Source organism: Vulpes lagopus, chromosome 4 (genome assembly GCF_018345385.1).
Source record: "Vulpes lagopus strain Blue_001 chromosome 4, ASM1834538v1, whole genome shotgun sequence".
In the NCBI taxonomy this organism is placed as follows: Eukaryota; Metazoa; Chordata; class Mammalia; order Carnivora; family Canidae; genus Vulpes; species Vulpes lagopus.
The window spans coordinates 99,000,220-99,018,799 of NC_054827.1; the positions used below are offsets into that span (position 1 = coordinate 99,000,220).

The following is an 18,580-nucleotide window of genomic DNA, read 5'->3' on the forward strand; positions in this document are numbered from 1 at the left end:
ATGATCTCAGGGCCTTGGAATCGAGCCTCACATCAGGCTCCTCGTGGGCTCAGCAGGGAGTATGCTTAAGGATTCTCTCTCCGCCTGCCCCTCCCCTCACTCTTGTTTTCTCTCTCTCTCTCTAATAAATAAGTCTTTTAAAAAAGAAATATTTTTTAAAAATCAACTTGATCAGGCCAGCAAAAGGAAGAGGAAAAACAGAAAATGACAATATATAGTAATAATAAATTAAATCAAAAGAATTAAAACTAAATCCATCACCTATCTCAATACATAGGAATGCTGTGAATTCCCTGTATCAAACCTGTAAGGATTTACAGGTCGGATTCAAAATCAAAGTCCAGCTACATCCCATTTGCAAGTGACACATAAAACAAGTTTTAAAGAGACTGGCTTCCTAAAAAGTAAAAATAAAAAATAAATTAATTAATTAAAAAAATAGAGAGAGAGAGAGACTGGCTTCCAATTCAAGCAAGATAGCAGCCTCAACTGACACAAAGACTTTCCCAGCTCAGACAGCAAGAAGGACTGAACAGACAACAACAAAATGCTCCCTATTGAGAGAAACTGAGGTAGAGGTTGGGGAGTGGCAGCTATGATGGCCAGGGGCTTAGCTAGTGTCCAAGCTGGAAGGAAAATCAGGATCTCTGGTCCACAGAGGTAAGCAGAGACAGAACAGAAATCAAAGCATAAAGCTACCACCTTCAAAGAATGAACATTCAATAAGTTTCTGGCATGCATATTATGTGGAAACTCTCAAGCAAATAAATTAACAGAAAATTTGGTCCCAGATGGTGATATCTGGCACCTAACAAAAGTTTTGCCCACACACAAAAAAAACTTTTGCAAAGCCTCTCCCAAGCAATGAACGCTCTTTTGACTACATGAGGATTCCACAGCAGAAGGCCACTAAAGATGTGTTCAACCCCTCTCCTCACTAAAATACCCTAATACAAAATATACAGGGAAACCAGATCACCCACCCATGAGCAGACAACATGCAGGAGTAGTACAAAGAACTTCCAGTAAGGGAAACACCAAATGCCAAGGTCTATAAACCATTTTTAATTTTATTTCTTAAAGACATAAAAGAGAGAATCAAGACCTCAAGAAAAGGACAAAGTACTATGATAGAAGAAAAGGCATATTTAGAAAATGGAACCTTTAAAAATAAAAAATATTGTCACCAAGATCAGAAACTCCACAGGACAGGTTCAATAACTGAAAAGAAACAGCTCGTGAAATGGAAGAAACATAAGGACATTATTCAGACTGTGGCACACAAAGACAGAGTTAGAAGATCTGAACAAGAGGAAATAAGACCAGCAGGATAGTAGGAAGTCTAAGATACATACGGGAAGACATGATCAATCCTTTGACTCAAATGGGTTAACTCCCAAACAGGACTCATGCCATAAATCCACATTTATTGAAAGTGCAGACCACCAAGTCAGGAAGATAACTTTAAAAAAAAAAAAAAAAGATTTTACTTATTTATTCATGAGAGACACAGAGAAAGAGGCAGAAACATAGGCAGAGAGAGAATCAGGCTTCCTGTGAGGAGCCCAATGCAGGACTTGATCCCAGGACCCCGGGATCACCATCTGAGCCAAAGGCAGACACTCAACCGCTGAGCCACCCATGGTATCCCAAGAAGATAACTTTTAAAGCAACCAGGAAAAGGCAGATTTCTTACAAGCAGGCTAAGAGCAGAATTTCTACAAAACCAAAGGCCAGAAGATATCCTCAAAATATTGAGGAAAAATAACCATCAACTTAGAATTCTACACCCAGATCAACAATCTTTGAAGAGACAGAGTGAAACAGAATTTTTTCAGACAAATAGGCATTTGCAAACCCTCACTGAAAGAATGATAAAGACATCTTTGACTACAGAAGAAATTTTAGAGGCGCCTGGGTGGCTCAGTCGGTTAAGCATCTGCCTTGGGCTTGGGTTATGATCTTGGGGTCCTGGGATTGAGTCTTGTCCCATGTCAGGCTCTCTGCTCAACAGGGAGTCTGTGTCTGCCCCTCCCTCTGCTTGTGCTCTCTCTCTTTGTCTGTCAAATAAATAAAAAATCTTTAAAAAAAAAAAAAGAAATTTAAACCACAAGGAAGTAACAGGATATACGAAGCAATGATAAGCAAAGAAACTGATAATTATGTGCTTCAATTGAGAAAAGGTTACAAGGACAATGAAAATCTACAAAAATTACAAGGACAATGAAAATCTCTAAGGTTGCTGTAAATTTTTTTTAAAAGGCAGGCATGGTGATACTAATATCAGACAAAGTGGAATCCAATACCTAAAGTTCAGAACAGAACAAAGATGTATACTATATTATGACAAAAGATATCATCAATAAATAAGGCACAGTCATAAACACACATAGAATACCATAACGGTAAAAAACATAAACAGAGTCCTAGAAATACAAAAATGTAAAACATAAAACAGGAGGGATGACTTAAACATACCTGTCAAACACTGTAACATCTCTCTCTCGCTCGCTCGCTCACACACACACACACACACTAACACGATTTAACTCTGAAAAAATTAACAATGTACTGATGATTTTAAAAACTGCTAAGTTACAAATGGAAACTTTGCAAGCTACATTGACTCTCATTAGGTAAAATAAGAAATCAGTAACAATGACACCCAAACTCCACCTCTCAAAAAAGACTATCTGCTAATTAAGAAAAATTATTTCACAGCATCCCAGGATCAAAGAAAAAAATAAAACTAAAATTATAAACATCTAAAAATCAATGTAAGTGGGAGAACTCTCTATTGAAATTGATGTGCTACAAATATACCTATACTCAACAAAATTTTAACTGTAATTGCTTTTATTATTTAAAAAAATGCATATGTCAAGTATGCATTTGTCAGTACAAGTCTACCATACTAAGAAAATAAAACAGAGAAGGAATGTATAAGTGGAAGTAATGTAAAAGTGGAAATTAATAACTAGAAATGATTATAATACGTAGCACGTGACAATTTTTAAGTAGAAAAAAATAAATAAAAACAAAAGCCAAAATTTGCTGAAGAAGACAATTTGAACAGACTAATATGTAAGATAATTAATGGTCATTAAGAATCTACTTCTTAGAAAAATAGAATCGATTACTTAAAATAGGCACTTTCTAGACTTTATAGATGAGCTAACTTATAAAGAATAGATCTTTCCCATACTAATGCACAGAAAAATATGGAAAGCTCACCAAGTTATTTTACAAAGTCAGCACAACTTAAGAAAACTAAATATAGTGTATGCTACTGTATATGCATGAACTCTAGGCCAACTTTATATATGATTACAGAAACAAACATCTTAATATGTCAGCACGTGTATTCCAGCACTATGTTAAGAGAATAAGTGATAAGATTTATTCCAGAAATCCAAGGATAATTCAATGTTTGAAAATCTATCAACATACCTCAGTGTATCAATCAATAATTAAAGGAGAAAAACCAAGGGATTGTATGAATATACAACTGAAAACATCTGAAAAATCCAGCAGTCATCCTTTATAAGAATTCTAAACAGAAGTAAACTACTTAAGTATGACTTTTAATTCCTAACTTGAATACTAGACTGGAGAGCAGGCAGGGAGGAATATTTATATGGAACATTTTGGGGACAATTGGCAAAATCCGAATATGGACCATAGATAACAGTGTTGTGTTGATGTTAATTTCCTGACTTTTATTACTGCCCTATGTTTATGTCACGCCCTTAAAGGGGCAAAGGGACACAAGGTCTGCAATGTACTTGCAAAGTGATTCAGAAAACAATACGTAGCTAGATGCATTACTGACAGATCAGTGGGTCAACTGGAAGTTTGGGGGTCTGGAAATGATAAAGCTAATGAGGAAAAAAAAAAGTTAATTATTGGTCAGTTATTGACACACCTTTGCGTAAGGGTATGGGAATCTTTGGACCTTTCTTATAACTTCTCCACGTCTGAAATTGCAGCAAAATCTAAGTAATCAAAATTACCTATCTACTAAGAAATAAAGGCAAACACTGGCTCGAAGTAATGAAATTAAAACCATTCCCACTAAAATCAAAAACAAGACATGAATGTTTCCTTTCACACTATCCTTTGACATTATTAATGTTTCAATCATGTAGTATGTAAAAGAAATAAGCAATAGAAAATACTGAAACATGAAGAATACTGAATGTAAAGAAACAAAATTATTTATAGGTGAAATGAATAGACATGGAAAGCTCAAAGTTACTTAAAAATAAGGTAAAAAAATTTCTAAATAAGAGAAATAAGTAGTTTCTCCATAGAGGAGTAGTAAGAACTATTAAAATGTTAATTAGGGGGGCAGTCCCGGTGGCGCAGCGGTTTAGCGCCGCCTGCAGCCCAGGGCGTGATCCTGGAGACCCGGGATCGAGTCCCCGTCAGGCTCTCTGTATGGTGCCTGCTTCTCCCTCTGCCTGTGTCTCTGCCTCTCTCTCTCTCTCTCTCTCTCTCTGTCTCTGTCTCTATGAATAAATACATAAAATCTTTTTAAAAAAAAATGTTAATCAAGGGATCCCTGGGTGGCTCAGAGGTTTGGCGCCACCTTCGGCCCAGGGTGTGATCCTGGAGTCCCTAGATCGAGTCCCATATCGGGCTCCCTGCGTGAAGCCTGCTTCTCCCTCTGCCTGTGTTGTGTCTCTGTCTCTGTCTCTGTCTCTGTCTCTCTCTCTCTGTGTCTCTCATGAATAAATAAATATTTTTTAAAAAATGTTAATCAGGGGGGATCCCTGGGTGGCGCAGCGGTTTGGCGCCTGCCTTTGGCCCAGGGCGCGATCCTGGAGACCCGGGATCGAATCCCACATCAGGCTGCCGGTGCATGGAGCCTGCTTCTCCCTCCGCCTGTGTCTCTGCCTCTCTCTCTCTCTCTGTGACTATCATAAAAAAAAAAAAAAAAAAAATGTTAATCAGGAGAAGCAAATAATGAAGACGGCATTTTATTGTATCATGAACAAGCAGCAATATATGAATTCCATCTCGTCCATCCACCTGCTTTCTCTTTATTTGAAGTTGCCTGGTATATCTTTTCCAGTCTTTTTTATTTTTAGCCTCTCCAGCTTTTTTTATTTTTAGGCCTATCTCTGGATCTTGCTTTGTTAGTCAACCTGAAAAAGTTTTTTAACTAGGCTAATTAAGATCCTTTACATACATTAATACAGTCTATACATATTTGGCATCAGCTCCGGCAGATTTTTAACCCTACGTTTAAAAACACCTACACTCATATACAAAGTCTTTTATCTTTTAGTATGTGGGCTGCAGTCTCTGCTTCCTTGCTCTCTCTCTCTCTGCATTTCTTTAGGTATGCAGGAAGGATCTGGATTCTAGTTACTACTTTTCTATGAGTACCTTGTAAAACCCCCTTGGTAACCTCTCCTTTTGGGTATTATCACCTCACTACTATGAGAAATAATGCAAGTAGCTAGTAAATGCTTCTTCTTCCCTCTCTTGCTCTTCTTGAACCATCAATCTAAGTCCCTAGTATTAGTTTGGTATTAATCTTTATAGTCTTAAATAATCCTAACTTCCCCATTGCTTTGTCAGCTTCAAGAGACACTTTTTATTCCTATCTAATTTAACCAATGTGCCAAGGAGTTCATCCTACTTTCCCCTTACTCTCTCCTCATCTCCTGCCATTGATTTTTTTTTTAGCTGTATAATTCTATATAATCAGAGCGCATATAATTTATGTATTAATTTGTCCTCCTATTGTCACATTTTTGTTTTATAGTTAAATACAGTCAGGGTTCATCCCTAGAATTTATTAAAATCTTCAATCATTTTATAGTTTTCTGAAGCTCATTTTCTACTAAACTCATAGGTACAATATTCTCAGAGTTGTTGCAAATTCAAAACTACATGTCTGTGGACTTATATTTAAAGGCCAACTCTCTGATTATAGGATGTTTGACTCACATAGTGAGTATATTAAAAATAAAAACATTGTGGTTCCAGTTCCAGGTAGAGGAAGCAAGCATACATTACCCTGTGTCTCCCACTGATTGCAGCTATGACCTAATAGAAGGCACAGAATAAACAGCTTGAAAACTCTGAAAAGTAAATCAGCAGTTAGACTGAGGAAGAACAATATAATTCAAAGTACCACCAAATTGGCAGTAGTTTTATCATTTTTCTCTCTACGGTGTCCCCCAGCCAAAACTCGACACAGCCTAAGACCCAAAATTGAGCATGGATGCAGACAAAAAGAGTCCAGAACACTCTAGTTCTGGCTTAAGGATTTGGAAATAGGCTTCCCAGTGCCGAAGAGAGTAAGGCAATCCCCATTGTTTTTCTCGTTGGATGTCTTTCTCTTCTTTCTCTCAAACCTCAGCCCCAAGCAATACCAGAGCCCCGACAGGAACAGACAAGGGTTAGTCCTCTCTGATTGCAGAAGCTTGGTCCCAAGAAGGCTGGGCAGAGTGCTGTCGCTGACTCTCCATCTGTTCTCGTCCTGCATGGCCCCTACCCAAATGGCCACACAGGAAGTATATAGCAAAGCAAGGTAAAGCCCTAGCCCTCTTGGAGGACTAGATAAGGGAAGCTCCAGGGAAACAAAACAACCAAGTCCCAGAGAGGGAGGAGACAGGGAAAGAGATTCCTAAAATTAATTTATGGATTCATGGCTCATCCCCAAGGTGCACATGTATACATACTACCAACCCTAAAAAGAAAACACAAACTTTGGGAACAGACCCACAGGATAGATCACCAAGAGCCAGATTGGTCATTGGGTGGCACATGTACAAGACAACTCTGATTAGGATTATAGAGACTTTGGAAACTGAACTGACATCAGAACCACCACCCACAGTAGGCTGGTCAGAAGTTGTGACCTAAACTCAAGAGGACTGACAGCCTACTAAGACAGAAACATCAACATTCTCCTCAGGATTCAAAATAGTATCCAGAGACTCACAACGTAATATTCAATATATCTAAAAGACAATCCCAAATTATTTAGCATGCAAAGACTCAGGAACATGTCAACTTCCAGGGGAAAACAATTATAGTTTCTGGAATTCTCCAACAAAAAGCCTGTAAAGGAATGATAATAAAAATGTTCCAGGAAGTAAAGGTTACTATTTTGGAATTAAAGGAAAAACTACAGGGGGAGGGGCAAGATGGCGGAAGAGTAGGGTCCCCAGGTCACCTGTCCTCAACAAATTACCTAGAAAACCTTCCAATCATCCTGAAAATCTATGAATTCGGCCTGATATTTAAAGAGAGACCATCTGGAACGCTACAGTGAGAAGAGTTCGCGCTTCCATCAAGGTAGGAAGACGGGGAAAAAGAAATAAAGAAACAAAAGGCCTCCAAGGGGGAGGGGCCCCGCGAGGAGCCGGGCTAAGGCCGGGGCGAGTGTCCCCAGGACAGGAGAGCCCCGTCCCGGAGGAGCAGGAGCTGCACCAACCTTCCCGGGCGGAAAGGGGCTCGCAGGGAGTTAGAGCAGGACCCAGGGGGGCGGGGATGCCCTCGGGCTCCCGGGGACACTAACGGACACCTGCGCCCCTGGAGACGGCGCCGAGCTCCCTAAGGGCTGCAGCGTGCACGGCGGGACCCGGAGCAGCTCGGAGGGGCTCGGGCGGCGGCTCCGCGGAGGGGGCTGCGGGGCTCCCGGAACAGCTCGGAGGGGCTCGGGCGGCGACTCCGCGGAGGGGGCTGCGGGGCTCCGGGAACAGCTCAGCAGCGGCGGCTCGGGCGGAGGAAGAAGCTCCGCAGAGGGGGCGGCGCGGCTCCGGGAACAGCTCGGAGGGGCTCGGGCGGCGGCTCCGTGGAGGGGGCTGCGGGGCGGGAGTGCGAATCCAACAGCGCAGGCACCGGAGCAGAGGGCGCCGGGACACAGCCCAGGATCCGGCCTCCCCCGGGACAGGCAGAGGCCGGGAGGGCCCAGGACAGCAAGGACGTTCCTGCCTGGAACTGAGCAGATCAGCGGCCCCGCCCCGGAGCCCCCAGGCCCTGCAGAGGGAGAGCCCCGGAGCTACTGCGGGAGCTGACTCCAGGGTCCCAGAGCTGCCCCCGCCACTGTGGCTTCCTCCCGGGGCCTCACGGGGTGAACAACCCCCACTGAGCCCTGCACCAGGCAGGGGCAGAGCAGCTCCCCCAAGTGCTAACACCTGAGAATCAGCACAGCAGGCACCTCCCCCAGAAGACCAGGGACACGGACCAGTTCCAGGGGAAGTCAAGGGACTTAAAGTATACAGAATCGGAAGATACTCCCCCGTGTTTTTTTTGTTTTTTTGTTTTTGTTTTTTTTTGTTTGTTTGTTTTTGTTTTGTTTTGTGCTTTTTTTTCTTTCTTTCTTCTTGATTTCTGATTGCTTCCCCCACCCCACCCCTCCTTTTTTTTTCTTTTTTCTCCTGTCTTTCTTTTTCTTTCTCTTTTTCTTCTCTTTTTCCCCCTTTTTTTTCTTCTTTCTCTTTTTTCTTTTTCTCTTTTCTTTCCTTCTCTCTCTTTTTCTCCTTTTCCCAATACAACTTGTTTTTGGCCACTCTGCACTGAGTAAAATGACTAGAAGGAAAACCTCACCTCAAAAAAAAGAATCAGAAACAGCCCACTCTCCCACAGAGTTACAAAATCTGGTTTACAATTCAATGTCAGAAAGCCAATTCAGAAGCACTATTATACAGCTACTGGTGGCTCTAGAAAAAACCATAAAGGACTCAAGAGACTTCATGACTGCAGAAGTTAGATCCAATCAGGCAGAAATTAAAAATCAATTAAATGAGATGCAATCCAAGCTAGAAGTCCTAACGACGAGGCTTAACGAGGTGGAAGAATGAGTGAGTGACATAGAAGACAAGTTGATGGCAAAGAGGGAAACTGAGGAAAAAAGAGACAGGCAACTGAAAGACCATGAGGATAGATTAAGGGAAATAAATGACAGCCTGAGGAAGAAAAACCTATGTTTAATTGGGGTTCCCGAGGGCGCCGAAAGGGACAGAGGGCCAGGATATGTATTTGAACAAATCCTAGCTGAAAACTTTCTGAATCTGGGAAGGGAAACAGGCATTCAGATCCAGGAAATAGAGAGATCCCCCCCTAAAATCAACAAAAACCGTTCAACACCTCGACATTTAATAGTGAAGCTTCCAAATTCCAAAGATAAGGAGAAGATCCTTAAAGCAGCAAGAGAAAAAAAGTCCCTGACTTTTATGGGGAGGAATATTAGGATAACAGCAGACCTCTCCACAGACACCTGGCAGGCCAGAAAGGGCTGGCAGGATATATTCAGGGTCCTAAATGAAAAGAACATGCAACCAAGAACACTTTATCCAGCAAGGCTTTCATTCAAAATGGAAGGAGAGATAAAGAGCTTCCAAGACAGGCAGGAACTGAAAGAATATGTAACCTCCAAACCAGCTCTGCAAAAAATTTTAAGGGGGGACTCTTAAAATTCCCCTTTAAGAAGAAGTTCAGTGGAACAATCCACAAAAACAAGGACTGAATAGATATCATGATGACACTAAACTCATATCTCTCAATAGTAACTCTGAACGTGAACGGGCTTAATGACCCCATCAAAAGGCGCAGGGTTTCAGACTGGATAAAAAAGCAGGACCCATCTATTTTCTGTCTACAAGAGACTCATTTTAGACAGAAGGACACCTACAACCTGAAAATAAAAGGGTGGAGAACCATTTACCATTCAAATGGTCCTCAAAAGAAAGCAGGGGTTGCCATCCTTATATCAGATAAATTAAAATTTACCCCGAAGACTATTGTGAGAGATGAAGAGGGACACTATCTCATACTCAAAGGATCTATCCAACAAGAGGATTTAACAATCCTCAATATATATGCCCCGAATGTGGGAGCTGCCAAATATTTAAACCAATTAATAACCAAACTGAAGAAATACTTTGATAATAATACACTTATACTTGGTGACTTCAAACTAGCTCTCTCTATACTAGATAGGTCTTCTAAGCACAACATATCCAAAGAAACGAGAGCTTTAAATGATACACTGGACCAGATGGATTTCACAGATATCTACAGAACTTTACATCCAAACTCAACTGAATACACATTCTTCTCAAGTGCACATGGAACTTTCTCCAGAATAGACCACATACTGGGTCACAAATCGGGTCTGAACCGATACCAAAAGATCGGGATAGTCCCCTGTATATTCTCAGACCATAATGCCTTGAAATTAGAACTTAATCACAACAAGAAGTTTGGAAGGACCTCAAACACGTGGAGGTTAAGGACCATCCTGCTAAAAGATGAAAAGGTCAACCAGGAAATTAAGGAAGAATTAAAAAGATTCATGGAAACTAATGAGAATGAAGGTACAACTGTTCAAAATCTTTGGGATGCAGCAAAAGCAGTCCTGAGGGCGAAATACATCGCAATACAAGCATCCATTCAAAAACTGGAAAGAACTCAAATTCAAAAGCTCACCTTACACATAAAGGAACTAGAGAAAAAGCAACAAATAGACCCCACCCCCAGCAGAAGAAGACTGTTAATTAAAATTCGAGCAGAACTAAATGATATCGAGACCAAAAGAACTGTGGAACAGGTCAACAGAACCAGGAGTTGGTTCTTTGAAAGAATTAATAAGATAGATAAACCATTAGCCAGCCTTATTAAAAAGAAGAGAGAGAAGACTCAAATTAATAAAATCATGAATGAGAACGGAGAGATCACTACCAACACCAAGGAAATACAAACGATTTTAAAAACATACTATGAACAGCTATACGCCAATAAATTAGGAAATCCAGAAGAAATGGATGCATTCCTGGAAAGCCACAAACTACCAAAACTGGAGCAGGAAGAAATAGAAAACCTGAACAGGCCAATAACCAGGGAGGAAATTGAAGCAGTCATCAAAAACCTCCCAAGACACAAGAGTCCAGGGCCAGATGGCTTCCCAGGGGAATTCTATCAAACGTTTAAAGAAGAAACCATACCTATTCTACTAAAGCTGTTTGGAAAGATAGAAAGAGATGGAGTACTTCCAAATTCGTTCTATGAGGCCAGCGTCACCTTAATTCCAAAACCAGACAAAGACCCCACCAAAAAGGAGAATTACAGACCAATATCCCTGATGAACATGGATGCAAAAATTCTCAACAAGATACTAGCCAATAGGATCCAACAACACATTAAGAAAATTATTCACCATGACCAAGTAGGATTTATCCCCGGGACACAAGGCTGGTTCAACACTCGTAAAACCATCAATGTGATTCATCATATCAGCAAGAGAAAAACCAAGAACCATATGATACTCTCATTAGATGCAGAGAAAGCATTTGACAAAATAGAGCATCCATTCCTGATCAAAACCCTTCAGAGTGTTGGGATAGAGGGAACTTTCCTCGACATCTTAAAAGCCATTTACAAAAAGCCCACAGCAAATATCATTCTCAATGGGGAAGCACTGGGAGCCTTTCCCCTAAGATCAGGAACAAGACAGGGATGTCCACTCTCACCACTGCTGTTCAACATAGTACTGGAAGTCCTCACCTCAGCAATCAGACAACAAGAAGACATTAAAGGCATTCAAATTGGCAAAGAAGAAGTCAAACTCTCCCTCTTCGCCGATGACATGATACTCTACATAGAAAACCCAAAAGCCTCCACCCCAAGATTGCTAGAACTCATACAGCAATTTGGTAGCGTGGCAGGATACAAAATCAATGCCCAGAAATCAATGGCATTTCTATACACTAACAAATGAGCCTGAAGAAAGAGAAATTAAGGAGTCAATCCCATTTACAATTGCACCCAAAAGCATAAGATATTGGGACTATTGGGACTTCATCAAGATAAGAAGCTTTTGCACAGCAAAGGATACAGTCAACAAAACTAAAAGACAACCTACAGAATGAGAGAAGATATTTGCAAATGACATATCAGATAAAGGGCTAGTTTCCAAAATCTATAAAGAACTTATTAAACTCAACACCAAAGAAACAAACAATCCAATCATGAAATGGGCAAAAGACATGAAGAGAAATCTCACAGAGGAAGACACAGACATGGCCAACATGCACATGAGAAAATGCTCTGCATCACTTGCCATCAGGGAAATACAAATCAAAACCACAATGAGATACCACCTCACACCAGTGAGAATGGGGAAAATTAACAAGGCAGGAAACAACAAATGTTGGAGAGGATGCGGAGAAAAGGGAACCCTCTCACACTGTTGGTGGGAATGTGAACTGGTGCAGCCACTCTGGAAAACTGTGTGGAGGTTCCTCAAAGAGTTAAAAATAGACCTGCCCTACGACCCAGCAATTGCACTGTTGGGGATTTACCCCAAAGATTCAGATGCAATGAAACGTCGGGACACCTGCACCCCGATGTTTCTAGCAGCAATGTCCACAATAGCCAAACTGTGGAAGGAGCCTCGGTGTCCTTCGAAAGATGAATGGATAAAGAAGATGTGGTTTATGTCTACAATGGAATATTACTCAGCCATTAGAAACGACAAATACCCACCATTTGCTTCAACGTGGATGGAACTGGAGGGTATTATGCTGAGTGAAATAAGTCAATCGGAGAAGGACAAACAGTGTATGTTCTCATTCATTTGGGGAATATGAATAATAGTGAAAGGGAATATAAAGGAAGGGAAAAGAAATATCAGGAAGGGAGACAGAACATAAAGACTCCTAACTCGGGGAAACGAACTAGGGGTGGTGGAAGGGAGGAGGGTGGGTGTTGGAGGGGAATGGGTGACGGGCACTGAGGTGGACACTTGACGGGATGAGCACTGGGTGTTTTTCTGTATGTTGGTAAATTGAACACCAATAAAAATTAATTAAAAAAATAAATAAATAAATAAAGGAAAAACTACAAAAAGCAAGGGGGGGTGGGAGGAATAGGAGATACGAAGAAGAACCAAATGGGATCCTTTTAAGTGAAAAGACAGTAAATATATTAACTCACCGGATGAGTCTAATGGCAGAAGGGAGAAGACAGGAGAAAATGTACACCACCTCCTATGACAATAACAATTGAAATCACTGTGGATTTCTATCAGAAAGCATGAAGGATGGCTGAAATCTGAATATTTTTTTCAAGGCTGAAGGGAAAGCATTGCCAACCCAGAATTCTTTATCTAGTGAAAATACTCTTCAGGAACAGATGTGAAATAATGACATCGTAAGGTAAAGAACAAGTAGACAAAGATATTTTAAAGTTCATATGGAAGAGCAGCCAAGGCACTTGGGAAAAAGCAGAGCGCAGAGCACGGAGAGGTGTGCCTTACCAGATAATGAACCTCACCATGACATTACGAGAATCAAAATAATTTGGTCTTGGCTCCGCCATAGACAATTAAGAGAGTAAAACTGAAGAGAGGCCCAAAACAGAACCGCACAGGAAATTTGTCCGAAAGCAAATAAAGTTAGGGCCTTTTTCCATAGCAAAAGAAAAATCAATTCTGGATAAAATAAAATTTGAATATTAAAAGATAAAACGAAAACATTAGAAGGAAGTTTAAAAGAATATTTGTGTGATGTCTGTAATGAGGACACCCCACACACACACGAAACTCTGAGAAAAGAACCCAGAAACTGTAAAAGAGAAAAAGAACAGATTTGACTACATAAGAAGTCCTTAAATTCTCTACATGGCAAAAGACACCAAAAATTTAAGGCAAATGAGAAGTGAAGATATTGCAGGAAAATACTTGCAACATATAATAAAGTAACCATGGAAATGCAGATCAAATGAAAACAAGGAAATATCTTATTTCTCCCATCCAGTGAATAAAAACGTTAAGGATTGCTAACATCCTGTGCTGGTAAGAAGGTGGCAAAAGGGCACACTGATGAAATGCTTCTGTGGATGGGCATGACTACAACCTTCTGAGGAAATCAATCTAGCAATATCCAACAAAATTCTAAATTTGAATACCCTCTGACCAGCAATTCCACTTCAGGGAATTTATGCTCAAAAAAAAAAAATAAAATAAAATAAAAAAATAAAAACAAAACAAAAAAAAAAAGTCCTGCCATCTAAGATTAGATAAGCAGCAATATTTGTAAAGGCAGAGAACTGATAAAATCAGAATATTCCCAACAGGAGAATAACTGAATAAATTATAATAATTCATACTATGGACTCTAATGTAGTCATTACAAATAATGGGAATCATAAATAACGGGTTATGGCTGGGAATATTTATTAGATACTAAACTTAAAAAGTCACAGAGCAAGGGATGTGGCATGATCTTTTTGTAAATTTTTTTAAACGAAACATATTCCACACATATGCATAAATTCTAATGTTTTTGTGATTGTAAAGGAAAGCATAAAAGGATCCCGTTACCCAACACTGGTAATACAGGCTCCCTGTTGGCCCAGAATTGGGATAGAAGGAGGCACTGTTATCATTTTTCCTTTGTTACACTTCTATGTTTCAGTTATTGCAAAAAGTATATATTGCTTTCAAAGTATGAAAAAAAATTCAAAATTCAATTCAAAATTCATTTCAAAGTATGAAAAAATTCAATTCAAAATTCAACAGCATTGCTTTCACAGAAAAACAAAATACACATACATACATACATACATACATAACAGCCACACAGTTGGCTCCCAATGACTCCATCCTTATCAATGTACGTCACTGATAAAGTAGAGAATTCACAATGTGAATTTGTCTCTGATGTCCTGGGCCTTACAAAATTTTCAAAGAAACATAATGAAGCTGCTCTGCTGAAGGACAGCTATTCAAGACCTAGCTCCATGAGTCTCCTAAACTGTTCGCGCAGATCATCATCTCTCAAAATGGGCCAGGCATTCATCCACAGAGGGAGATGACCCGCCTCCCAACACCCAGCTGGGTGGCAAGGACCTTGGGGCAGGAACACCATTTGAAGGTGGTCCATAGATGGCTGAAACAGCAGCATCTGCTCCCTCTTGCCAGACCTGCTGCCCACCCCACCCCCACCTGTCTCCAACTTTGCCAAGATACTTCCCTGAACCTCACATAGCCTTTCTGAATGCAAAGCCTCTCCAAGTTTTTCTGGAATCTTCACCTTTGCAGGCATGGACGCAGTGAAGTGGACACATTAATCTCATATATCCACTTATATATCTTATATATCCACTTGACTGGACTAGAGGATGCCCAGATAGCTGTTAAAACATGGTTTCTGGGGGTGTCTGGGGTGGTTTCTCCGGAAGAGATTAGCATTTGAATCAGTAAGCTGAGTAAAGAAGACTGCCCTCACCAAGGAGGGCTTGCATCACCCAATCCTTTGAGGGCCTGAATAAAATAAGAGGGCAAGGAGGAAGGGTGAATTCACACCCTCTCACTGAGCTGGGACATCTGTCTTCTCCTGCCTCTAGATACCAGGACTCCTGGTTCTCAGACGTTCAGACTCCCACCGAGAATTACACCACTGGCCCCCTGGTTCCTGGCCTTTTGCGTTCAGACTGAATCACACCACCAATTTCCTTGGTCTTCCAGCTCACAGATGGCAAGATCATGGGATTTCTCGGCTTCCACATTGGCCTGTTCCTCAAGAGAATGAGGACTGGATGAATGAGCAAGCTACTGGTTCTTTCTCTGGAAAACCCTAAATACAGCAGGTTAGTTACTCCCTCTCCATCTCAGTGTATCCTGCAGAAGCAGCCAAGACTTCTTAGGGCTTAGTCCCAGCCCTGAGACTGCCTCTGTCGTCAGGACTCTGTTGGCTAAGGCAAGTCGTTGGAAGCCCCGTCCAAATTCAAGTGGAGGGATCTGCACAAGAGTGTGAACACCAATGACCACAGATGAAATGTGCTATCACACCATATCGAACACTCAGCTTAATGTCTGGCACACAGTCCGTGCTCAAAAAATGTGAGCTCTTTTTTGTATGTATTATTTTCTCTTAAATAGAGGCAAGTCATTTTTACAGGGATTCTTCACCATGTACAAACCACAGAGAAGGCATGGAAATCTAGAGATTGCTACAGAGCCCTCACATTTCATTCCAGAAGATGCAGAGGAGCTAGAGTGCTACCCCACAAGGGCAGACTTCAGAATAAAGCCAGACACCCTAGTCACTATCCTTAAATGAAAAATATCCTTGCAGGGCAGTTTCCGGGCCTCAAAGGACAGGCATAATATGTAGGGTAAGGGGCCAATGTTACCACTCACAGCAAGGCTAACATGCACACCTGTCCCAACTGGAAACAGCCACTATTTCTGCCAACAGCAGAGACAAGATGTGGAATTTGGCATATACCGTATTAAGAGAACTTTAAAGGTGCTTGTGGCAGATTAAGTTTGAAGAAAGAAAACAAGGCAGTGAGAAAGTGGATGTAAAGGGGTAGAGCAGGAGATAGAGAAGTTACCTTAAAATGTAAAAAAGCGTAAGCAGAGCTTGTTGTGTTCACTGCTGTCCCCGGAGCGTAGAAGAATGCCCGCACAGAGCAGACATTTGCAGAATTACTCTGAATCGGGGAAAGTTAAAACGAATAGGTTATACCTGTCGAAAGGACTAACACTGGAAAGGCAGAATTATTGTTTTACAATTTACCCCTTCAATCTGAAATGGAGTGAATGCACACTTTTCACATAGTTTTTCTACCATGTCCAGGTCATGTTTTCCCTTTTAGGTTTATCATTAAAAGGCAGCTGTTTTTCAATGCCCTCTGGGAGTACCAAAATCATAGCTAAGTCTACATGGGACAAAGGGAGGCTCAGGGAGGAGCCAGGGAGTGAGGCTAATTTACCAGTCTGCCACCTGTAGGCTGGTTCCAGCAGACATAAACATCAGTGCCCACAAAACAGGCGACATGAAAATAACGCATATTAAATAATGCTAAAAACTGAGCAACAGATGTGCGAAAACTATATATAGTGGTCCATCTGAATCACGGCTCCCCGGTTTCTGCCTCCGCCGTCCTGTCTCTGCTTTAAACACCCCGAGCTGTGGCCACACACGCTGCGGTTCCTAATCAGCTCCCCGAGCCTCACCCGAGGTCTGAAACAAGCTTTGAAAATGCAAACCCCTATTCGGGTGAAGGGCCGCACCTGCATGGATCAAAGTCGGTTTTACTCCGATCTCCTTTCCAAAGCCTCGCCCTGGGCTTGAAGCACAGAGGCCATTATAAAGGAACAGCAACGCGAACAAGCAAAGCTGGGCAGAACTGTTAAATCCCAGCATTCGGGAACAAACAGCAAACATGCATGACAAAGGCTTAGTTTGGATTCCTGGAGATGGAGTCAGCACATACTGAGTTTACAGTTTAAGCCGTAAGATGTCCTTGGGCACCACAAACCGAGTGCGGTCACAGATGTCAAGAGTTCTCAGAACCGGCGCTTCTCTTTATAAACGTCTCCTCCGCGTGTATTTTTCCCGTCTCCATATGTCCACTCTATCAGTATAAGGAACACACAACTTTCATCAGAAGGATGCACAGAGGCCTCCCACGCACCGCACCCCCCCCCCGCCTTTCCCTCCCGGGCGCTCGTTCCTCGGCGGAGGCCTCGCGGCGGCTGCCCCGCGGGGGTCCGTCAGTCCCTGGTCTCTCTAGGGAGGGGTCACAGCGAGGCGTGCACGGGGCTCCCGCTCGCCCGCCCGGGCCCGCCGCCCACGGGCACCGCGTCCCAGACGCGCGCGGGAAACGCCAAGTCCGCCGCCGGCCGCGGGGGGCGGGGGGGTGTCGCCGGCGGGTCTCGCTCCGAGCCGGGCCGCCCCCGCCCCCGGGGCCAGCGGCGGGGGGCGGGGGGCGGGGGGCGGCGGGTCCCCGGGCGCACACTCCGCGGCCCGACGCGCCCGCTGCCCGCCCTGCACCGCGGGGCCCCTCCGGCGGCTGCCGGCTCGGCCGAGGGCTGCGCCCGGGCTGCGGCTTCCTCGGAGAAAAGTCGAGTCGGGGATCGGCGCCGTAGGAAAGGGAACGCGCTGGCCGGGAGCGGGGCGTCGCGTCCCCGAGTTCCCGGCGCGGACTTTCCGAGCTGCTCCCCGCGCCGCCGCAGCTCGGCCCCGGCGTCCGCGCCCCGCACTTGGCGCCCCGCGCCGTCCCCCGGCCGCAGACACTCACCGAGAAGCCGGCCCAGAAGGGGCAGGAGTGGCGGACGCGGGCCGAGGTGGTGAGCGCCAGCGCCGCGAAGCTGACGGCCACGATGAGGCATCCGAGCGCCATCTGCGTGGCCCCGAGCGCCAGCACGATGCGGGAGCGGCCCGGGCACTCGCGCAGGCGGGACAGGCTGCGGGGCAGCGCGGCGGGGCGCGGCGCGCGGGGACCGCCGGCCCGAGGCATCGCTCCCCCGCTCCCGCCGGCCCGGCCCGGCGCGCGCCCCCGCCAGCCGCCGCCGCCCCCGCCGCGCCCCCCCCCGCCGCCGCCGCCGCCGCCGCCGCCTCTCCTCACCGAGGGTCCGAGGCAAGTTGCGCCGGGCCAGGGGACCGCCTTCCCGCGGGCCGCGGGGGCTGCGGCGGCCGCGCGCCGGGAGCGGGCCGGGCCGGGCGGGGAGCCGGGCGGGGAGCCGGGCGGGGAGCCGGGCGGGGAGCCGGGCGGGGAGCCGGGCGGGGAGCCGGGCGCCCGCTGGCCCTGCCCGTGCCCGCGCCCA

The 18,580-nt window shown here is 43.8% G+C and overlaps 1 protein-coding gene across 3 annotated transcripts in view; it reads right to left on the minus strand.

Annotated features, from left to right (window-relative positions):
- The window catches only part of FAM189A1 (family with sequence similarity 189 member A1), a 449,858-nt gene extending 431,571 nt beyond the window's left edge, over positions 1-18,287 (minus strand). For all 3 annotated transcript variants that reach the window (XM_041752472.1, XM_041752474.1, XM_041752471.1), the window contains exon 1: positions 18,055-18,287. In XM_041752472.1, coding sequence (XP_041608406.1) covers positions 18,055-18,273 — 219 coding nt within the window. In that variant the 5' untranslated portion in view covers positions 18,274-18,287. The remainder of the gene's footprint in view (positions 1-18,054) is intronic.
- Positions 18,288-18,580: the final 293 nt, after the last annotated feature.